At 29.6% G+C, this 24,355-nt stretch overlaps 3 protein-coding genes across 4 annotated transcripts; 1 reads left to right on the top strand and 2 right to left on the bottom strand.

Moving 5' to 3' along the window:
• Positions 1-4,885: 4,885 nt before the first annotated feature.
• On the bottom strand, positions 4,886-6,028 carry LOC106761374 (bZIP transcription factor 44-like). The gene has a single exon (XM_014644924.2). The coding sequence runs from the start codon at positions 5,559-5,561 to the stop codon at positions 5,124-5,126; it is 438 nt and encodes a 145-aa protein (XP_014500410.1). The 5' UTR covers positions 5,562-6,028; the 3' UTR covers positions 4,886-5,123.
• Positions 6,029-14,994: 8,966 nt separating this feature from the next.
• Positions 14,995-17,718, bottom strand: LOC106762470 (mitogen-activated protein kinase homolog NTF3). 2 transcript variants are annotated; one of them, XM_014646405.2, is made up of 3 exons: positions 17,327-17,718; positions 16,493-16,918; positions 15,361-16,053 (listed from the first exon to the last, which is right to left on the bottom strand). In XM_014646405.2, exons 2-3 carry the CDS (start codon positions 16,913-16,915, stop codon positions 15,361-15,363), a joined length of 1,116 nt encoding a protein of 371 aa, XP_014501891.1. In that variant the 5' UTR covers positions 16,916-16,918; positions 17,327-17,718. The 2 variants fall into 2 exon arrangements, with proteins under 2 accessions (XP_014501892.1, XP_014501891.1); XM_014646406.2 differs by lacking the exon at positions 17,327-17,718 and having other exon boundaries at positions 14,995-16,053; positions 16,493-16,915.
• Positions 17,719-18,247: 529 nt separating this feature from the next.
• LOC106762736 (AP-4 complex subunit mu) lies at positions 18,248-24,017 on the top strand. The gene is made up of 14 exons (XM_014646780.2): positions 18,248-18,415; positions 18,597-18,691; positions 19,130-19,333; positions 19,891-20,007; positions 20,109-20,237; positions 20,363-20,474; positions 20,812-20,906; positions 20,998-21,102; positions 21,184-21,278; positions 22,312-22,399; positions 22,548-22,608; positions 22,700-22,773; positions 23,087-23,214; positions 23,302-24,017. Exons 1-13 carry the CDS (start codon positions 18,358-18,360, stop codon positions 23,183-23,185), a joined length of 1,332 nt encoding a protein of 443 aa, XP_014502266.1. The 5' UTR covers positions 18,248-18,357; the 3' UTR covers positions 23,186-23,214; positions 23,302-24,017.
• Positions 24,018-24,355: the final 338 nt, after the last annotated feature.

Below are 24,355 nucleotides of genomic sequence, written 5' to 3'. Positions count from 1 at the left end.
AAACTGTTTGATATGATTTTTTAAATGTTAAATTTAATTTATACTCTAATATAAGCTTATCAACCCAATAAATGTTCAAATATGTTCAAGAAAAATATGAAAAAAATTATATATATGGATTAAAAAAATTAATATTGCTTAACATTATTATGAGTAAGTTCCAATAATATAGGGTTAAATATGTTTTTAGTCCCTATACTTTGGGGCGATTTTGGTTTTAGTCCCTCTTTCAAACTAAGGTATAATTTAGTCCTTCAACTTTAGAAAACTTTGGTTTTAGTCCTTTTACCAAATCTTTTTAATTTTATTTGTTGTTTCAAACCCGTTTCTCAGTTAACATTGAAGCAAAAATGTGTCAAACAGTGTAACCAATCCAAATGTTATAATGAAACGTGCTTGAGACAGCAAATAAAATTAAAAAAATTTGGTAAAAAGAACTAAAACCAGAGTTTTCTAAAGTTGAAAGACTAAATTGTACCTTAGTTTGAAAGAGAGACTAAAACCAAAATCGCTCCAAAGTATAGGGACTAAAAACATTTTTAACCCAATAATATACAAATAACATTAAATTTATATAAATAGTTTAAAATGTCTTTAGATATTATATAAGTTGTACATTTATTTAAATTATTAATCTATTCTTATTTTAGTATTTTATTACTAATAAAATAAAATATTATAATATATATATATATATATATATATATTTATATCAAAAAAGTAAATAATTGTAATAGTAAACGTATATAAAATAAATAAGGATAGTTTTTTACTACTAAAAATTAAAGAAGACTACTCCACAATATCATTAAGTGTATCACATCTAACTCTTTATCTGGTCACATCGTGAAGTGGTTATTACAAAAGAGACCAACAAGACACAAAAAGAAAAAAGAGTAAGTTAGTGTGTAAAATAATTATTCTAGACCTTAAGTCATATTAGAAATAAGTAAAACATGAATTAAATACAATAAATGATATAAATACATACAAATAGTTGATATTAGACTAAATTATCTCCATCCATGTCATTGACATTAGAACTCACTGGAGGTGTGCACCTGAAGTGGTTTACAGGCTTTTCAGAGTCATAACCTCAAGGGGTTATCACTTGATCACATACAAGGTTAATCTCATTCACACCCAAGACTAAACAATGCTCATAAACCTATAACTACTTTCCATGACATAACACATTATACTTTATTTGACTGTGAATGATTAGTAAAGCGTCAAAATATCACCTTATTAAATCTCATCATTACAAAAAATTTCTACACACACACACACTCTTAATGGTCTGCGCTCGGTTGTGTCTTGTTGTCGCCCAATGCCAAAACATTTGCATAATACAAAGTTCAACAATACAAACTTAACTTGCATTTAACGGTCTGGAATTAAAATGCTTTCAGACCTACACAATGAAGTTGATGCTCGATGCTAGTCTGCACCGCTCAATGTTATATCAAATATCAACAATTTCATTTTTGTGTTTTTGAGGGAAATTAAACTTGTTTAATTGATCAAATTGGTACTCATTTCTCAGTACATTGGATTAAAACACTTTTAAACATAGAAATTCATACCAATTTTTCCAATTATTCATACTATAAACTTTCTCAATCACACAAAACCAAGTAAAAACAATCAATTAGGAAACACTCATTCTAACTATACAAATCAATTTAGTCACACACATAAATCAGATTCGTCATAACACCCAATTTCATTCTCAAAACAAAATCAATCATCAACACGCAAAACATCAGATTTATCAAACTCACGCATATAAAAACAATTAGCTTCTAATACATAACCCAACAAATCACAAGATCCTAATCGGTGAAACTCCTCTCAACTTGCAAAATGTTCTATCTATACATAAAAACACCACACTAATGTCAGGACATACCATTGTGATCATTGGTTGACAAAGACTCATATAGATGATTAAAAGACGCATGCAAGTGGAAAAAGACTCACATGCAATAAATAACAAAAAAAAAATGTTGAAACTCGTCTTACGCGAACAAAGAAACTGATTATTCTAAATTGAAGAGCTCGCTACAAGGATCAATCGTATGATTGTAGTTCTTTAATCATACAAGTAAAGATAAAGAGCTATCAAAGAGAAGTAAAAAGACTTTAGAAAAATAATTTTTGAATAGATAATTTGTTTTAAAATTATAAAATTAATTGATGACAAAATTATTTATATTAAAATATTTTAATTTTAAAATAATCAAATCTCACTAATTTTAAACCTTTAACATTTGTGAAATAACATTTTATAAGTATTTAAAATTAACATTAATATTGATTGAGCATAATTCAGTTTTCAAATAAAAAAATTTAAAATAACATATTTATTTGTTTATTTATAATGTTTTATATTAAATGTTTTTTCTTAAATATTGTTTTATTGTATGGTCGGAAGACCCTGAATGATAAGGAGGAGCGGACGACCCAAAACGTTAGATATTCAAGTCTAAGCGAAATAAACGCAAGACTTGTCAGGCCAGAATTAGTAGAGATCGAACGACCGATCTCAATGGCAAATACCTCTTAAGAGATATCAAGAAATAGAATTAAAGGTAAATATCAATTAGTGTAATGAGTTGAGATTGAGCCCTGATTAAGATTCCATAATCATAAGCTCATTCTAGAAAGTGATAAATAGAGGTGAAAGATAAAAGGTATGCGATCGCATTTATTGTGAATTTAAGACTTTGTTGTGACTCCCGTTCAGACTATCTACTGACGGAGTACCTTTAGCAGGTATACTCGACTAGTCTGAAGTGCAAACGAAGGAAAATTTGGACTAAAGGCAGATATAGTTACCCAAACAGTCAAGGAATAAGCATGAATGTGTGTTTGTAGAAGTCATTTAATTCTATATCCGAAACAATTATATTTTAGAATGCTAGTTTCTCTCTTATTAGATGATATTATTCGATAAGTCATAAAGATGTTTGTCATTATTTTTATGGATTTTAAAATTTATCTATTAAAATAGAGAAAAAAAAATATTGCTTATAAAAAATAATACGAATTTAGTTCACTTATAAAATTTTGCATAAAAAATTACTATCAATCAATCAGATCGAGTTTTGATATTTTATTATAAAATCAACAATTTTACTGTATGTGATCATGTGAGATCAAATAATAGTGTAAAAGATCATAAGAAAAAAACTTTCTTCATAAATAATAAGCAATGGCTAAGAGGCTGTAGGGTGAGCAAGGAGGTGAATTATAGCTAGTAAAAATTAAATAAAAATAAAAGAGAAACAATAAATGCATCAACTAGCCAACAGAAATCAAATACTTAATGTTATAGATGAAAATTTGAAATAAAAAATTGTAGGCCGTGGCGTTAACAATTTTTTTTTTTTTTTAATTTGGGTTGTAAAATTTTGTCCTTATTTGCTAAAAAAGAATTAAAATTTTAAACTAATGATATTTTTTTTAAATAAGATAATGAAGATGATAGAAAATGATAAGATAATGAAAGTCAGTATCGAATAATGGAGAATTGACGTAAAGGGTCGCAGTGAGTTTTATTTTTTGTATTTTGAATTAAACTTGAAATTCAATATCAATCATTGTTTTCCACGTGAAAGGTAATATGACCGTAGTGCTCTTTTATTTAACTACAAAAATCTTAAAAGAGAGATCATGTTTAAGCGCAAAGCGTTTGATTGCTACTACTATGTTTAAGCTTTCTTAGCTGAATAAAGTGCTTTTTCAGATGCACCGTGTTTTCATCAAACAAACAAATTCAAAACCCCAAGTACACTTCCACAACTTTTAAACCATTTCATGTTTTTTTTTTTAAAAAAAAAATTGAGCGAAGAATAGGACAAAGATAAGGAAAATGTAAAATTAAAATGAAAAAAAAACAAAGTTGTTTGATAAGTTAAAAGTAATAGAAATTAATGAAAAAGCAAACTAATTTTATTTATTAGATTTTAATTATTTATTACTATTATTATAACAAGTAAAATAATTTTTAAAAAATTATCCTTGATTCTTTATTCTAATCAACGAAAACAAATTAAGAATGTGTCCGATAATGATTTTGTTTATTTTTTATTTTTTAAGTTTCTTCATTGTTAATCTTTAACCATGTAATTAATTTATCTATTTTAATTATTCAGTGTATCGTATGATCGATTGATCTCTTGTTAACATAATGGTTAACATTTTTCATAATATTAGAAGAATGTCATTTTTAATATGAAGTTTATATAAATTCGATAACTTTTCGGTAAGACGATTGATGTGATTACGATTAAGACCAGTTGTGTAAATCTAATATATTTTCAGATAAAATACATTTATTGACTTTTGGATGATGATTAGGTAAGTTCTAATTAAAAACCTGTTTCAAAACCTAAAAATAGAGATAGATAATTACATTAATTGTAAATTTAAAATTGTATTATAATAGTATACCATCACATATAACTAACTTGAACTCATAGTATCTTTAACAAATACTTACTTATCTCAAAGTTTAAAGATGAATAATTGATAATATTTATAACACAAACTTAAAACTAAGTTAAATAATTAACATGAGAATATGAAATAGTGTTAAATGTAATTATGGACCTCACATAACTTACTTTTAAAAAAAAAATTTACACCCACAAAATATACAAATTTATGCTGAATTTAAAGTTGGTTATATCCTTTAAATGGTTTAATAGAAAATTAAATAATCCCACCTAATTAACAAATATGGAAACAACTCCACCCGAAGAAACTAAAGCACACATAATAATAATAATAATAATAATAATAATAATAATAATAATAATAATAATAATAATAATAATAATAATAATAATAATAATAATAGTTTGAAAAATAAATATCCTTTAAAGCAGAGACAATGTAGATGCATTAATAACATATATGTAAATATAAATTACAGGAGCACTGAAATCTTTATTTGGATGAAAGTAAACACGAGCTGACACAGTTGAAGATGAGTGTGTCCCTTTCATCGAGCACTTGGCACAGATTTTGCTTACCCATCTCCCACTTCCTAACCAAAACTACATTCAACTTTCTTCTTTCTTTCTTCTCAGGTCCATAGCTTCAAACAACACAATTCACCACTGAAAAACAGGTTGGTTGAGACAGACCGTGTTGCTAAAACATTCTGAACTTGTTAGATAACAGTCCCTTTCGTAGGAGGTGGTTGTGTTGATGATGTCCACGATGATGTCGTTCAGAGATTGGAGCCGTTGGTTAAGCTCACCCATCTGGGCCCTCAAAACGCAATTTTCTGCTTCGGTTTTCAGATAGTGTTGTGTGGTCGTGTCTATGGTCGCCATGATTTCTATGTTCTCCTTTGTGAACTCTGACACTTGCTTCCTGAGGTCTTCCAAGTGGTCACGCTTTCGCATCCGAGATCTTCTCGCGGATTCACGATTCGATTGTTTTCTCTTGTTCTTTCTCTCGTCCAACGTCAGAACCTGTAAATCTCCTTCGGAGCCGGAGCTTTGAATCTTAGTGCAAATAAAAGAGTTTCCACTTGATGATGCCATGGAAAAGATGGAATGATATTGTACAGAAACGAAAAAAAGATGAAAAAACAATTCTAAGACGCAGGACCCAGAGATGACACTGATAATTTACACGTCAGTTATATAATACATGAGATTAATGAAAAAACATAGAACCAGTAGAGGAAGACAACAGAGAAAGATTGAACCAACTGGGTCCTGCGTCTGAAGGAGGAATTTATCATAAACCTAAAACCGGAACCAAGGGTTTCACTGGGAACTTGAAACATTAACATACAGATATCATCAAAGGTTGAAGATGGAAAGAGAAGATGAATAGGTAGAAAAGAAAAAGATGAAGAAGAGAAGGGGAAGTTGTATAGGTGAGTAGGGGCAATTTATAGAAGAAGATGTTCATTAGGAGACACACTGAAAAAGAAAATAGTTTTCAAAATCAAAGGTTGGAAAAGTAAAGCATAAGAGCAAATGAAAGGAGGAAAAAGCAAAAAGCATTGGAATCTCCTCCAACGTTTGGTGGAAACAGAGACTTAACCCCTCTTTTATTTTATTACAAAAAATGTTCTTTTATTTTATTTTTTTTTATTTCCCACGACCTAAAATATAAACTGCTTTTATCGTTTAATGATTTTGTGAATATGAACTTAGTTAGCGTAAAAATACTTTTATATCTTTATTTTTGTATTATATGTTTTTTATATATTTATATTAAAAATAAATAAAATATAAAATAAGAAATTATATGATCAAACATAATATTGTTATATCAATTAATTATTTTAATTTGTAGTGTGTGTATTTTATTCGTAATTTGAACTTTATTACAATTTATGATAAGATGTTTAATATATCACATATTTCATATTATATCTGCCAATGTTTTTCTTCTTGGAAATAAAAATAAAAAATAAGCAAATTTAACATTATGCTCAAATCATAACATTTGTAAATTTTTTTGTCAGCATTTTCCTTTGTAAATATGACAATAAGAAAAGTTAGATAGGATATTAGGTTTTGTTTGAATACATCTTATGTTAAAGAACTTTAATTATTTTTAGTTGGATATAACTACTGTGAATAAAATTATTTTATATGTTTTTAAAATGATTATTAAATAGAAAAAACTGCGTATGTTTTTCAAATTTTGTTTACTTAAAAAATACGTTTTAAGAAAAATAAAATAAAATAGTAGTTGATTAATTTTTCATTGATTAGCTTAAAATAAATTTATAACTTTTGGTGGATTTAATTTATAGTGTAAAACAATAATGAAAGTTATAGGCATCAATGCATTATGATGTATAATCTGCTATTAAAGCTTCATGTGACTGAAAAATATTTTCCAATCCAAGCTTTTTGTAACAAAGAAATTTCCCTTGTTTTGTAGGTGAAATTTTTATGTTGGGTGAATGAGATAATTTGGTTCCATCCCGTTATCACGAGTTGGTTATTTAGTGAGTCAATCTAATTCGATTTACTTATTAGCGAGTTGAAAAAACTTGGATTCACTCTGACCCACCACGAGTTGATGGATTAAACGGGTTGACTCACTTGATCACTTAATTATAAGAGTTTTTTAAAAGAAAAAAGAATTATGTATATATTTTTTAATTCAAATCTAAATAAGTTTTTATCTAAAATGATGTTAAACTCCAAATACAGTTTAAAATAAAAAAAATATTATACAATTCATGCATAATCAGAAAACAAGCACAAAAGGCAAACAAATAAGTTTTTAATATTGATAATTTTTGTATCATTTGTCCATTTAGAGTATTGGAGTCTTTAATAAATAAATCTATAATAATTTTCTCTCTTATAAATATTTTTTTATCTCCATCTACAATATAACAAAAAATACTAACTAATAATATTAAAATATAAAATATAAAATAATTAAATTAAATTACGTGAATTGGTAAACGTTCACCACGAATTCAATCTGAATGAACTTAATTCTAAGTAAATCGGATTGAAAAATAACTCATAAAAAAAATTACATTTTTTTCAAACTGACTCAAACTCGTAATAGACCGAATTAACTTACGAATTCCAATATATTTTCACAACACTACGTCGTGAACCTTTTTGAAAGTTATGGAAGCTGCCGGAGCAATAACATATAAAAGAAAAAAATATATATTGACGATACAACACTTTGGTTGTGTCTCAAAAGCTAACACGATTGATATCTACTTCATAAATTCATATCCCTCTATCAAACTTTAGTAAGTGTTGTCAAAATCTGACCTTTTTTCAATTTGACGTGCTAATGACATGGTTCTTGGTCTTTTATCATTACTTATGCTTTGGTAAATAATTTCAGAAAATAAACTAAAAGCAACTTTTAAAAACCATAAATTTTCTTGACCTTTTATTTTATTTTATTATTTTTAATTAAACAAATGTAGCCTTTCTAATTAAGTGAATGGTACTTTAATAATGAAAATTCATTCAAATGAGAAATATGGATTTCTTTTCGTTTAAAATTGGTATTGCGTAAAGGGTATGTGATTGCTTAACTGTGAAAAAGCTTTTCTCAATAAAACAAACAAAAACGAATTCCTTCAAATGATACATACTTAATGACATAGTATTATATATATTAAATATTAAATGTATTCATACTGTCACTATCTAAACTTAACAATACATTTAAAAAAAACATCTTAAATTTGATTTTTGTAATTAAAAATGTGAGGTAATTCAATTTATTAGGAGGATAATGATATTTAGACAATATTTTTTTGACAACATTTAAACATCATTTATGTGTCATTTTGTGATTGGTGTATGGTGGTATTTATGGTTATTATTATTGATTGTGAAGTAATTTTGGATCAATCACAGAATGACACGCAGATAATATTCAAATGTTGTTAAAAAAAAGTTATCTTAAGTATTATCTTTAAATTAAAAGAAATGAATGAAGTTGTTTACAAGATTGTTAGAAATTTGACAATAGAGACATAGTTTAAAAAAGAAAATATATACCATTTGAGGGAAAGGCATAAGAAAGAAAGTGGAGGGAATAATGCCAAAACCCAAAAACATTGGCTGCATTATTGAATAAGGAGATCAATCACTATAAATGGATATACCATATATTCGTTAGGTGTGCAAACACTTCAACCATCATACATTCAATAGCATAAGTATTAAACACATTGCACTTTTTCTTTCTAAAATTAACTAAACATATACTACACAACTTTAATTATTTATAAGCGTTTCGATTCTAACTTATCAGGCTCAATCATTATATATATTAAAACAAGTTATAAGTAAACATATATTATAGTTATTTTTAAAAAATATCTCAAAAACTAAAAAAAAAAATTAAACTACACTTGATGTCAATTTCTAAAAGATATAAAACTATAAAATGTGTTAAAAAAATAACAAAATTAATGATTAACATTCAAATACTTACGCAGTTTAATATAAGGGTTAAATATGTTTTTAGTCTCTATACTTTGGGACGATTTTGGTTTTAGTCTCTTTTTCAAACTAAGATACAATTTAGTCCTTCAACTTTAAAAAACTCTGGTTTTAGTCCTTTTTACCAAATTTTTTTAACTTTATTTGCTGTTTCAAGCACGTTTCATTATAGCATTTGGATTGTTTACACTTTTTGACACATTTTTGCTTCAATGTTAATTGAGAAACACGCGTTTGAAACAACAAATAAAGTTAAAAAAATTTAGTAAAAAGGACTAAAATCAGAGTTTTCTAAAGTTGAAAGACTAAATTGTACCTTAATTTGAAAGAGGGACTAAAACTAAAATCGCTCCAAAATACAGGGACTAAAAACATATTTAACCCTTAATATAATTATAATATATACTAATGGTAGAACTATTTTATTTTCATTTTTTAAAAACAATTTATTTATACTTTTAACATTTATTTTAAAATAACAAAGTCAAATAAAATAAAATAAATGGAGAACCAGTCTTGTTAAGAAAACCACATATGTTCAATTTTTATGGATATAGCTTATTTTGCAAGTCATTCTTATTTACTTATAACTTGTTTTAATATATATTGGGAAAAAAATTTAATACATGCTATTAAGTTATAACAATTATTTTACCAGTTGAGTTAAACTCTCTTAAATTAACTTATAACTTGTTTAATTAAAATAAATGTGTGCGACGGTGTATCTATTTCTGTTTTTAATATCATTTATCAAAATATTATTTACATTAACATTGGAATTTATAATGTATAACTTATTATTTTTATTTTTACCTTTAATATAGTTTATTTTTTTCTGGTTTCGTAATGTATAATATTTTAATGATTGCATTGTTTTATATATTTAAAAAACTAATTTATCAAGTACCTTTTCTTATATAAATAAGATAAATAATAATTTTCAAAAGTATTCTAAAATTTTATATCTTTATTTCAGTTCTAAAATACAAAATTCGTGACGTGATTTAAAATCCTAGACTGTGAATCATGTTAACAATGACTTTTATATTCTTTTTTTTTTCTTTTAAAAACAAATTGCTTTTGGAAACTCTAGAGCTTGTGTGTGTCAAAGTTCTTTTCTCTGTCCTTGTTAAAATGACTTTCAGAAAAGTTTCAAATATAAAAGCAGCGTTATTCGAATTATTTCTTATTTCTTATATGTTTTTTTTCAGGTAACAATATTAGCTAAGAAAATACTTATATCATACGAATTTGAATTTTCAAATTAATCAATAAAAATGTGATTGTAGTTCTTTCATTATTAAACGCAGTTGAAATTTTTACAGTATATTTATAACATATTATTTTTTATTTTGGCAGTTGGAACTGTCAATTAAATTTTTATGATTAGAAAATTAAGTCTTCCACTCTTGTTTTATTAGATTTCTCTTTCTTTGTATAATAACATTATTATTTGATGTATTAATTGAATATAGACACTTGTATTTTTTTTTATTTGACTTCTTTTACATTCATATTTGATTTAATGAAAATGTTTTCTTTTTGTGATTATTGTTGTAATTTGTATGTTTTTTGTTCCTTATAATTCTTTCAAGTTTAGAAAAATTATTTCTATTTATATATTTTCGTATTTTTTTTATTGTTGTGGTGTTGATTTTCTATCAAAATAATACTTAATATGATTTATTAAAAAAAACATAAACAAATTAAACATATATATAAAAAGAATAGCGACAGACATTTTGCAATTTTTATTTTCTGAATCCAGTAAATTGTAACGAAATCAGTGCTAAAATTTTAGACTCCTACCCATTTTTTCTTTTGAGTAAATAATGATAAGAAGAAAAAAAAACTTTAACAAAGTTATTTTCTTATTATAGTCACAATATTCTCTTTTAGATTGACTTGTTCTCCATACAAGAACAGTTGCATGACAAAAAAGAAGAAGCCCACCTTCTATAATTAATTGCTTATTATAAAAGAGTTTCATTATATAATATTTCGAAATGTCTCATGACAATGACAAACACTTAACTGCACATAAAGTTTCTATTATGTTTTGTTGCTTAACTTTTAATTTTTCTACTTTAAATTTAATTTGATATATAAGATTAAACGTATAAAAGAATATAATTTTTGTAGTACGAAGTTTTATATAAGCAAGTATACGAATAAAAGAAACTACACTGATGTGACAGTTAGATATCAAACCAATTTCTGTAAATTTTGTATTTTTTGGAATTTTTTATATTTTTATATTTGTCATAAAAAAGGAAAAGAAAAGAAAAGAATTAACTTGTAATTTATGGTGTATCTCATTTTCTTATCATCTTTTTGAATCAATTGCATTACATCTAGCTTCTTTTTCTCTTTCTTTTTCTTTTTTATCTCTTGTTTCTTATCCTACTCCTACACACATAAAAATGTTATAGGTATTTAACATTAGCAGTAAAATTGTGTAGGTAATAGGAGCTCCTTTTTGATTGATTGATTTGAAGATGGTGAGTGTTTCCATAAATGTGAAGGGAGGGGCAAATTATTGTTGATAAAGGGAAAAGTGAGTGAGGTAGGGTTTCCCAAATTGTTGTAGCTCATGACTGAAACTGCAATAAAGTGGTCCCTTCAATATGGGAACCTCACAAAAACAAATGCAATATTTTTAACAAAAACAAATGCAATATTTTGATGGATAAATATGTATATGAATAATTGATGATGAGTTTGTCAATAAATATGAACATTTAATGTGTTTGATGTAATTTTAGAAATTTTGTATAGGGATTTTATAGTAATGTTTTCTTTAGTATGCATATTGATGATGTGAGAGTTCAAATGTTAAAGGTTATTTTAAATAAAGTAAAATGAGGTATGTGGTGAAAGAACTGTAATCTAAGAGTTTTATGAAACAATATGTATTCTATATTTATATAACTGTGACCAACACAATACAATGGAAGTGTTTTTTTTTTATAAAGTTTGTGTGAAGTAATGAGAAAAATGACAAAGTCACTAGGTCAAAATCAACCTGAAATAAAGAATGATATAGCTATGAAATGAGAGTAATAGAACACATAAGTTTTATAAAAAGAAGAATTATCAAGGAGAAGAATCATATCCAGATCATGTCCTCTCTTAATGTTGAAAATCCTTTAAAAGCACATTTTGTTTTCAATGCCTCATGCTTTTTCTTCATTCTTTAATTTCCTTATCACCCTCCACGTGCCTTTTGTCCATCTCCACGTGTCTCTTTTCCATAACCAACTTTCTCGTGTTTTTATATGTTACATTTTATCTGTCAAAGATGATAAGTGACTAATATTTTGTGTAGTATGGTGAAACTCGTTAACAATGACTCTACAAAATAACAAAGGCTATTACAAGTACACAACTTTCTAAGATTTCATATCAATGTTTGTATTTGGATAATTAACCATAATACGAGTCTTTATATGTGATATGGTTGTTTTGATGAACAAGTATGATAATATCTCTATATTTGTTTTATGAAGACTTATTTTCATATTAGTTTACCATGTTGTTTCTTTTGTTGTGTGTTTGTTTGTTCCTTTTACAATTATCACTTTTGGTGCAAGCATGTGAGGAGTAAACATTGAAACATCTGATAGAGAATAATAATATTACGGAGTATTCTTTCTTATCATCTAGTAAGTTTCTTTAGTTGCTTTAGATATATTTTATTATTATAGTTATTTTTTTAAATAATTATATTAATATTATATATTTATATATTAAAACAATCTATTTCGTTAATCTTGTGATGTTTTATTTTATAAATTATATGGGATTAAAATTGAGATATTACTTATTTCTATATTTTTTTAACGTTAGATAATAACTAAAATTTCATTATGTTAGTCAAATTAATTTTTTAAGAAAATAAAATATAGATAAAAATGAACTAATTATAGTTGTGATATAATTAAATAGTTGAACTTTTGTCATTAATTCTATTATGTTCTTCCTTTATTTGGTGGGTCTGTGAATGAAATATGTTTTTTTGTTTAAGATTTGATATTTGATTGAATGTGGAGTTTTATTCTATTTATTAAAGTGTTAAAGAAAACATTTTGTTTGTAGATACGTTATCTCTAAGAGGAGTTAATGTTAACATCTAGTAAATAAAATGCTTGTTTAAATATATGAAGAATGTAGTAATTAAATTGTATGCATATGAAATTTAATAGATATACCTTTTTGGAATTATGTAAAGTGTACGCGGCATTGATAATTAATTGGAAGATGTTTGACCATATACTTATTATCTTGAAATATTTTTACTATATTTAGTGTTAAATTTTTTTAATAAATTCCTAAATGTGAGAAAATGTTTGTTCAAGTCACATTCAAAAAGCATATAAGAATTATATATTCTCATTATTTACTATCATTCAAGTAATTGCACGATGCTCAATCAGTATAATGTAAAATTTTTACATTTCACGTAATTTATGATAGAGGGTATAATATGTTATCTGATGAAAATCAAATATGTTTTTTTCTTTGTACTTATTTTCTGAATACCATATGACCATTACTGGACATGGAAACAAGAATGAAGAGTGGTTTTTTTTTTTTTCGTGCATTCTATATTTTTTTTCTACATTCATTTATAAAAAAAATCGAAGTACTCTAAAAATAAAAAATAATTTCAAATTGCACAAACCAAACTGAAAACAAAAATAAATTTTAAATTGTGTAATTTAAAAATATTTTTTTTTTTAAAAGTTGAAGAAGATTAAGAAAAAATCAAAATTCTAATTACACAATACAAAATTACTTTACTTTTAATCCTTAAGTTACTTTTAGTTTTTGAATTATACAATATAAAAATCATTTTTCCTAATGGTTTATGAATTATAAAATCAAAAAAGTTTTTTTATTTTTAATTTATGAATCGTATAATTTAAAAGTCATTTTTTATTTTGAAAAAGCATATTCAAACTGTATAATCTAAAGGTAAAAAAACATAGTTTTCATTACATGAGGATGTAGAGAGAAATGTATGGAGGTACAGAAAGAAATTACTGCATTTTTATTGGGCCAAGTTAATAGAGACAGAAACCCAACAAGATACTACCCAAGAGCCGTATAAATTTTATGCAAGCCTGCATTTGTTAATAATCAATAACTATTAGTATATAAAATATTTATATATCATCTTTCAAACTAATTTAATTATTTATTTTTAGTTTAAAACTGTATATGTATGTATTTTATTTTCTAATTTATTTCTAAGATCATCAAAATAAACATATGTTTATTATTTTAAGGTAATACAATATTTTCATTTGTATTGATATATTTTTCCATCATAGTAATTAATTTGATCATAAAGAATAGAAAACTCAATTTGAAAAAGGCCCATCTCAAAACAATAGGAGAAAAATGAAGAAACTAGACCCAAAAATAGAACAGAAAAGTATTGACTAACCGCAATGCTAAAGACATAAGTTACTATTTTCACAATAACTATTATTATAAAGTCACCGCTTACAAAATTTATTACTATCTCTATCTCTGGTGACTATATTTTGAAGTGATACATGCTTATTAAGTACACAATGCGTGTTTTTAAGAAAATTATCACTTGATATTTTTTCTAAAAAACAAAAAATGTGTTAAATTTTTTGAAGTAACAAGCATTTTAAGACAAACTATAACACGAAAAGTGTCATATCAAGCAAGAGAGGGTATTCAATTAGCTCAAGCGAGAAACAACATATTTCCATCACAAACGTTAGAAAATGCAATTCCTGATACGATCAAGCATTATTAGTTTTGGCTAAGGTTGCTAAGTTAACAGTCAAAGTTTGTGGACAAACCTAGACAGGTAAAAAGGAATTAAAAAATAAGGTTACAAGTTCATCAGATGTTTTGATAAGTGTGGTTGAACTAATCTGATTTACCAAAATTCCTGTCTACCGATTTGAGATCTATCACATACACAGGCGATTAAAAAATTGTATTACCAGTTTACAGAAAAAAAAAATTGTAGTTCAAGTTTCAAACAGTAAAACATATTATTGATAAACATTAGACATAGTATACAAAATGGTTTATGCATGACACTAGAACATGTTTATGTACAATAAAGGAGGCAACTACAATACAGAGTTGAGTACAAATTCAATCTCTCAACATGGCGGTTAAAGACTATATAGTGTATCATCAGCAGTAACACTTTCTTTAATATGATAATGTTTTTGCTGTTTCTCTCTACTTTCAATAAATAGAAAACAGGGCATATAATGAGCTAACCCACGACAACCCCCTCCTAATTATTCGATGCAAGTTATGATATTAGAACTACCTTGGCACCAACAAAAAGAAACATAACAACCATTGAAGGGAAGAAGTATGATCAGCACAGCCCTGCACTCTCTACAGCAGCTTCAGGATGGTAATGAAGCATTTCTTTCCACATCATCTCCCTTATCATCTCTTCCCCCAGATCCTCATCAATGTCAAGATCAATTGGAATCACAGCTGGGGGGTCACAGTTAGGATCGTAAAGAGGGGCCATGTAAGGGTGTTGAAGCGCTTCAGTGACACTGATCCTCTTTGTTGGATCGAAAACAAGCATCTTTGCTAGAAGATCAATTGCCAAAGGATGTGCATTAGGATAAAGTCGCGAAAAGGGGGTTCCAGGAGAAGAAGGAAGTGATTTGATATACTTTTTTGCCTTTGGATTATCAATGAACTCGATGTCCTCCTCCCTTTGACTACCAAGGATATTGATGATCAATTTCAGCTGGTTGAGACACTCTGAACCAGGGAAAATCGGTTTTCGACCAAGAAGCTCAGCAAAGATGCATCCAACCGACCAAACATCAATTGATGTCCCGTAGTTGTCACAGCAGAGTAGGAGCTCTGGTGCCCTGTACCACCTTGTCACAACATACTCGGTCATGAACTGGTTCTTGCTACAGTTAATTCTTGCTAACCCGAAATCACATATTTTTAGGTCACAATTTGCGTTGATCAGAAGATTTCCAGGTTTCAAGTCACGATGAAGGATGTTAGCGGAATGAAGATATTTCAAGCCTCGTAGCAACTGCAGATGAGAACATTCAATTAGTGCATTCAAGCACCAGCTAAGCAACACAAAAAAAGAACCCTATAAATGTGCCACAACATGATTGATGTCAGTTATTCAGGAAGAACTACACTTTTAGAAGATCAAGGGGAAATTTAACAGGCAAAGGGGTAAAACGCAACAAAATCAAGAAAAACTAACTCTTTCAAAATTACAAGAACACACAACTTTGTAATTATGCACAGCCTTGTACCAAAATCCCTGTAAAAGATTGTCACAAACATAAAAACAAGTTTAACACGCCTGCTTTGTGCTCAGTGTCAACTCTACAATACTAAACATTCACAAACAGTTGGCAGTAGGGCATTGAAAACCGTGTGCTTTATGATATCAAAATTGACAAAGAAAACAAGAAAATATTATGGAATTACACCAACAATGGACCAAAGGTTCATACCTGAAAGAGGAAATACTGGCAGTGATCATTAGACAGTGCTTGAGAAGACTTAATAATCTGGTGCAAATCCGTGTCCATGAGTTCATAAACCAGATAGACATCCTTGAAACTATTCCTATGAACAGGCATCATGATATCCTTCAAAGCAATTACATTCTCATGGTGAAGGTGACGAAGAAGCTTGAGTTCGCGCAAAGTTCTCAAAGCATCAATCCGGTTCTCAAAGGCATTCTGTATTTTTTTTATGGCAACCTTCTCATTGGTCTCTTTATTCACAGAAGAGCACACGATCCCGTATGCACCGCGACCAATGGGCTTGATTGGCACGTACTTTGAATCAATCTCGAACAGAGCTTGCCACATGGAGAAATAATGCTTCCCTTCATTCTTGATTCCATTAGGAGGATCAACAGGAGTAGCCATTTTCTACAAATTAAACCGATGGTTTTAACCAATCATCACAATTCGGAAACTTGCAGTGTTCACTATTGACTGGTAAGGTAAGTGTACAGAATCATAAACATAGAGTGGGGTAAGTTGTTGTTGGTGTATCATTATAATAATTTCCCCCCCAAACACAATTAATTAAGAGACTCTTGAAAGCTTTATGACTAACCTACCAAACTAAGAACCTAGATCCGTATCAAATTTTCATTTAATTAATCTCAAGTTGAGAACATGCAGAGATCTGTACCAAATAGAACGTCATGTGGAGAATTTCAGGTTCAAACACAGAAACACACTCAAGAGTAATTATTAATTAACAAAAAGAGAAAGAGAAAGAAAAACCAGTTTATTTACAAATGTAGAAAAAACGTAAGAGAAAAAGGTTACCTTTTATTTGAAAAAAAAAAAACTTTATTACCACAGTGACGGTGGCGAAGAATCGGGTCTCATAGGCCCAAAATTTATTGAGAGAAGGGTGAATCGGAATAAAAGAGAATTTAAACAAGTTGGAATGCAGACTGTGATGGGGGCTGCATAGGTTTTATCAGCGATCGAGATTCCTAAGGTTGTCGCCTCAGATGTTTGGAGTTTCTGAATGGAACTGCATATCTCTTTCTCTCTCTCTCTCTCTTTCCCTAACGAGAGTCACACACCCGCCTTTCGCTCCAGTACTCGCACCTAGCACTACCTTCTCATTTTTTCCTTCTCTTTCTTTCTTGCATCATCTTTTTGCGTGATACTCCTTTTTGGCTACACCATTTCTTTTTTTACAAAATAAATTGATAATTATATTGTATTTAGTTTGTTGGATTCCGCCACTTGATTTTTATGCTTTGAAAATCCTATTTATAATTTAATTGCAACTAAATAAAGTTATTAATTAAAATTTACTTGTTTGATTGGTCCACTACATCATCATTAAAGATTTACCTGGTTATTACCGAATGCTTGGCGTGGAGACAACGTTAGCGTGACAGTGTTAATTTGAAAAAGCCCCTCCAAAGTGTTTTTAAGATAATTTCTACACGTTTTTCATATGATCTTAATAATATAAGTTGTTACAGATAATAAATCTCATCTAATCTATAATCTAAGCAAATCTACAATTAAAATTTTGAAATTAAAGATACAATCTTTATCAAAAAACTGAAATAAATAAAATAAAATAAAATCTTTATCTTTACAATAAATATTCAAAACTGAAGTAAAATATCCTTGTTAAATAATTTAATAGAAAAAAGAAGTGAAAATAATAAAACGACACGAGTCAAATGATGCTGCCACCTTCTGGGCCTGGGTCGTGCGTGGCAAAACGGCAATGTCGTTTGTTTGTAAGCGTGGACAAAGTAAAGAAGGAGGACATGAGTTGAGTGAGTTGAAGACAGAGAAAACTGAAGAAGAAGAAGAAGGAGGCAAAGATGATATTGCAGTTTTTCGTTCTTTCCCAGAGAGGCGACAACATCGTCTACCGCGACTGTGAGTGCTTTATTTTCTCATTCTCCCTTCGGTTTCCATGATAATCCATTTTCATTAAGAGAATTTCAAATTCAATTTTTCTATCCGATGGGGAGTGATTGCCAACAAAATTTCACCAACCCTGCACCTTATCGCTAGGGTTTCATCTCTCGTTATTTTTTGTTTAATTAAATGAATGCAGATCGTGGTGAAGCTCAAAAAGGAAGCGCCGAGACATTTTTCCGAAAAGTCAAGTTCTGGAAAGAGGATGTCGAGGGAGACGCTCCGCCTGTTTTTGTAGGTATTTCGTTCATTATGTCATTTATCATCTTTTTCTTTTCACATTTCTCGAGAATTTATTCCAAAACTTTCCAAACATATGTTATATGGTAGTTGTTGTGCTTTGTGTCATTTATTGATTATTGATTACGGAAAAAAAAAATCAAGAACACTTACAATTTGGTCGTTTTAGTTTTTAAAAATCCCTTATGGGTGTTGTCACTTTAGTAAATACATAAGGGAGATAGGAAATGAGTGTCTTTGTTTAAAGTAAAGGTTAAGAGAGTGTGTTTAAAAGAGCGTATTACCAATCACTTGCCTTGCTTACAATTAAAGGGGTCAATGCAGAGGTCATCTAGAAAGGCCTAAATGTGAGAGTAATTTGTCCTAGTTTTCTTACTTTTCCTTGATTTTTAGCCGATCGTTTTGATTTATGTGCCTTTCTGTTTTTCGCAGAATATAGATGGTGTGAATTACTTCCACGTGAAGGTTGCTGGATTGCTATTTGTTGCTACAACTAGGGTCAATGTCTCCCCTTCTCTTGTTTTGGAACTTTTGCAAAGAATTGCGCGTGTCATCAAAGATTATCTCGGTGTTCTTAATGAAGACTCCTTTCGAAAGAACTTTGTGCTCGTTTATGAATTGCTAGATGAAGTGATTGTACGTTTTTACTTACTGTTCTTGCTTCAACTTATGGTTTTCTTGGGGAAAATACCTGTATATGCGTGTTGGATGCGAAAGCATGTTTTTGCCTAAACTTCATTGGTAAAATGTAGGTCCTAGCACCTTTGATTTCTTTTGGTCATTTACACATTAGTGATTATTTCTATCAGTTTTTATAGACTGTTGTCTACAAGTATTCACATGCCAAGTCTCCCATGAACAAGTTTCCAGTTTTCAACTCTCGATGTGCTAAAGTTGACAGGTTGATCAGATATGAAAGCACACTTTTGTAATATTACCTTTTAATCTATTCTTAGTGTCTCACTTTGGGAGGCAGGAAAACTATTTAATTTGTACAAATGCTTGGTAGTTTTACTCTGACCATGATGTATGGATTTTTTATATTTTTTTATGAGAATAGTGAAACTTAATTGTTTACTTTGTTAACATTTCTACAGCTTCTCCAAACCATTTTAAAGCTTGACAACTTTTGCACGGTTTTAACTGCTGCATTTTCTGTTTGATTTGTTTATACTGAACTTTATTTGTGCCAGGATTTTGGTTATGTGCAAACAACATCCACTGAGGTTTTGAAGTCTTACATTTTCAATGAGCCAATAGTTATTGATGCTGCACGGATGCCTCCCCTTGGTCCTGCTTCCATTTTTATGGTATATAGCTAACTATTTGGAAGTCCATTCATTTTCTTGCTACTGGCATATTACTGGATTTCATGCATGGTTTTGTTGACTTGTTACTCCTATATTTGCAGCAAGGGACCAAACGAATGCCAGGTACGGCTATTACAAAGTCTGTGGTTGCTAATGAACCTGGTGGTAGGAAGAGGGATGAGATATTTGTTGATGTAATTGAGAAAATAAGTGTTACATTCAATTCTAGTGTGAGTATGCTGGTCATCTTTTTTATGCTTTTTTCATGCTGTCTGTTGTGATGTTTTCCTTCCCTTTTCCATACATTTACTGTTATAATATTGAGGCATTTTGATGAGTTTGTTGTCGGAAGCAGGGATTTATACTTACTAGTGAGATAGATGGAACCATACAAATGAAGAGTTATCTTTCTGGTAACCCAGAGATTCGACTTGCTCTTAACGAGGACCTGAGTATAGGGACAAGTGGTAGGTCAATCAATATTATATTTTGTTCCCTTGAACGTTAAAACAATGAGAAAAAGTGTGTTACGTTTCTTTCTCATGTTATTTTCTTGGTAACACGTCAGGAATATTTCTTATTCCCTGTATTAATATTTAAATCATTTTTATGTTGAAAATAATTATATATTTAGTGTTTGTAGTGAGATACTTTTAGTTGAGTTTATATATTTGTTGGTCTAATCATTGATGGATGGATAATTTTCTTGAAGAGATTTTTGTTGGCTAGTTGATTTTTTCTATCCTATTTGCTATTGGTATGTCTTTTCATTCATTCTGAATCCCGTTCTATCATCTTTAACAGATTATAGAGGTTCAGCTGCTGTGATTTTAGATGATTGTAACTTCCATGAGTCTGTACACCTTGATAATTTTGAAGTTGATAGAACTTTGTCATTGGTAAGTAAATAGTACACTAACTTACATATATAGATAACTCAATAGCGTGCTTTTGAGTTCCCTGACGAATTACCATTTCATTGTTTGGTAGGTACCACCAGATGGTGAGTTTCCAGTCATGAATTATCGTATGACTCAACCTTTTAAACCACCATTTCGTATTACTGCATTGATTGAAGAAACAGGATCCCTGAAGGTGGTTTAGATCTCCCTTCCCTCTAACTTTCCTAGTCTACACGTTGTTTAGCATGTACTGATAGTCTTCATATTTTAATAGGCTGAAGTGACTATTAAAGTTCGAGCTGAGTTCAACTCAAGTACCAATGCTAGCACTGTTCTTATACAGATGCCCCTGCCATCATTGACAGCTCGGTACTTACATTTTCTTCACGATTATTGTGCATTTAATTTTAGTCATAGTTGACTGTAATGATTTAGTGCTCTTCTCCATAATTCGTTAGTTAGCTGACTAACAGGCTGATTGGGCTGTTTAACAGGTTGGGTGTTTGATAGATTGTCAAGATTTAAATCACTAGAGGCCATATATTGGGTTTGTCAAATGAGATAACCTTCAAACCACGTAAAAAAATAAAACACAAATAGAAAGAAAAAATTGTCATGCTTTTAAAATAAAAAAGATTTAGCAAATAACATTTATGTTAGCAGAATTGGTGCAACCTTAACCTTTGAATAAGCGGCAGAATCTGTTTCATTTTTCTATCTGCACTGCATCAAGCCCAGAAGATATAGACATCAGTAATTCACCACAAAGCCAGAAATCACTGGCTGATGACAGGTTTCCTTTGTTGTCATGCCTGGTTGCTTGTAATTTTTTGTTGCTACCAGTAGAATAGGTGGACATTAAACCGCAGGAGATTTTGAAATAGAAAATATATGTGAAAACCAAATATAGCAAATGATATCAATACTAACAACAGCCAATTTTACCACACACTTGGAACAGCAAACTGTCCCTTTTTCAGCGCTAGTATTCCCACATAAGCATTCAAGATCAGAGCTCAATGCCCAATATTGGGTGTCTAATCTTATATCAGAACTCAAAGCATTCATCGTACTAAATGAAAAGAGGAAAACAAAAATGGTTACTCGGGCACTGCACCTCTGGTAGTCACAGACTCAGGGTGAGTGGCTGGTGGATAAGAAAAAGAAATGAGATAAGTACGGAAACCATTCATATACAGGCTGGAGGCTGATTTATTCTTCTTGATGCAATGGGATGGTTGGAATCTGATCTACTGAATATGCTACCTTTTGTTTGTCTATGTATTTGTGTTGTAATTTATTGCACATACATGCTGAAATGCTCCATTCAATACATGGTTTAAGTACTATCCCGATTACTTAATCTTACATCTTTTTGGTAAAACTATTTTCAATTTTTCAGTGTTAATTTTGACTTAGAACCTGGAGCAGTTGGACACACCACTGATTTTAAGGAAACAAATAGAAGACTGGAATGGGGCCTGAAAAAGGTAACATATACTGTTTGTTTTCCACTCTAATCAGTATATCTTTAAATACTTATCTATGGATGTACGTAAAGGTTTCTTCAGTTGATATATTCGAGGCTAATACCAGTCATTGGTGGATGACTATAATGTTTGGTCCATCCTCTTGCAGGTTGTTGGTGGATCTGAACATACTTTACGTGCAAAGCTGACGTTTTCGCAGGAATTACATGGTATATTGCTTGTTAATAATTAATTTTTAGCTCACTGTTTCAAAAGGCGTTGTTCTCTGTAATGAATTAAATTGTTTTATACTGAGCACAGGAAATATCATGAAAGAAGCAGGACCTGTTAGCATGACTTTCACCATACCTATGTACAATGCTTCAAGGCTTCAGGTAAACTGCTAGGGATTTTCTTGAAGCTATGTTTCTTCTATTACATTTATTTAACAAAGCTAGATTTAACAAAGCTAGAAAGTGTGTATTGGAAATTTGTGGTGCGTTAATTTTACTGCTAATCTATAAATTAATCTAACTATGTCTTTGTTGATTTACGAAGCTGGTGTTACTGGGTGCTAAATCGGATAGTGTTACCATTCCTAATGATTTTAGAAGTAGATTAAACTTTCCTCTATTATTGCAATTTGATTTTGTATCCGGTTTATATGAACTCCCTTAAATAGATCCAAAATGCTATTTTCTGATGCAGGTTAAGTATTTGCAAATAGCGAAGAAATCAAAAGCGCATAATCCTTATCGCTGGGTTAGATATGTAACAGAAGCAAACTCATACGTTGCCCGGTTGTAATTGGAATCTCTGCAATTCCAAAGTCCGAGGTTACTTGCTTTCCAACTCATTGATGTTCATGTATGCTGAATTATTTCAGAAAACTAGGAGTATCATTTTTAATTTGCAATTTGCAGTTAAATTTGGGGGTATGGCTGCATAAGACTGTACAAGTCGAAGATGATTTACACGAGATAATGAATTACCAGATGGAACTTGAGTTGATTACTGGATAAATAAAAATGTACAAGACAAATTACTAGGAAGGCTGTGATAGTAAAATTGTGTAACCGTTGAGGACTGACTGGTAAAACTCAAACTTTTTAAAGACTTTATGTAATCTCATTAGTGTTATGATGTGGTGAAGCTCCAGAGTCATGGGGTGGACTGGAGATATTGGTTGGAATGTATATGCGCCATTGAACCTGAGCTGGTTTTGACGAGAATACGATTCCGAGCTTTAAGAAACAGTCAAAAAGGAAAAAAAGTGAGATGAAACCGGAAAGTTGTAGGCAGCGTATAAGGTACTACACGCAAAGAGTAAGGCAATAGCAATATACTTTTTGTTGGGTCGATGTTCCTTTCTCCTAAAGCATATTGAAAATCACACGATTCAGTTTCAAATGCTTAGATTTATAGGAGTGTATGATCAAATCAAGCTCTTACTGCTGGACAGGGCACATGAAAAATAATATAATGACTTGAGAGGACTGATTTAAATATAACAAAATAATATGCACTTCACAACAGCTATCGATATAGTGAAATTGTATACAGCCTCAGCCAGCCTTGTTACTGAGTTTAGGGTTATATTTTACACCTTCAAAGTCATGATCTTGTTTTTTCATCTCAATTCTTCAAACATTGGTAAAATAATGTGCGAAGGTGTCACTGTGTAAGCCACGAATGATTATTTAGGTTGGGCATAGAGGAGTTGAGCCAACCTAGATCTTATAAAATGGTGTTCCATGTTTTTCTGTCCCCAATAATGTGTCTCATGGACATGTTTGATTGAGCTAAAAGCTACGAAGGATTGGACTGCGAACAGTTGTTCTGCCAACATTGTTTGGTTTGTGCAGAGCTGTTTGCCGTTAATTTGTTTATTTTGAATTAATTTATAGCTGGAATGGCACATAATCGTGACAAACACTATACTTAAAATGTCAAGGTGATTGATTTAAATCAAGCAGA

This window comes from Vigna radiata, chromosome 5 (assembly GCF_000741045.1).
Source record: "Vigna radiata var. radiata cultivar VC1973A chromosome 5, Vradiata_ver6, whole genome shotgun sequence".
Classification (NCBI taxonomy): Eukaryota; Viridiplantae; Streptophyta; class Magnoliopsida; order Fabales; family Fabaceae; genus Vigna; species Vigna radiata.
The sequence above is the reverse complement of the archived record's forward strand: the minus strand, read 5'-3'. Positions and strand labels throughout refer to the sequence as shown.

Coding starts and splice junctions, on each gene's coding strand:
- LOC106761374 (XM_014644924.2), bottom strand. CDS start 5,561: ATGGCATCATCAAGTGGAAACTCTTTTATTTGCACTAAGATTCAAAGC.
- LOC106762470 (XM_014646405.2), bottom strand. CDS start 16,915: ATGGCTACTCCTGTTGATCCTCCTAATGGAATCAAGAATGAAGGGAAG. Junction 16,054..16,492: donor GCCAGTATTTCCTCTTTCAG/GTATGAACCTTT, acceptor TCTCATCTGCAG/TTGCTACGAGGCTTGAAATA.
- LOC106762736 (XM_014646780.2), top strand. CDS start 18,358: ATGATATTGCAGTTTTTCGTTCTTTCCCAGAGAGGCGACAACATCGTC. Junction 18,416..18,596: donor CAACATCGTCTACCGCGACT/GTGAGTGCTTTA, acceptor AAATGAATGCAG/ATCGTGGTGAAGCTCAAAAA. Junction 22,774..23,086: donor ACAATGCTTCAAGGCTTCAG/GTAAACTGCTAG, acceptor TTTCTGATGCAG/GTTAAGTATTTGCAAATAGC.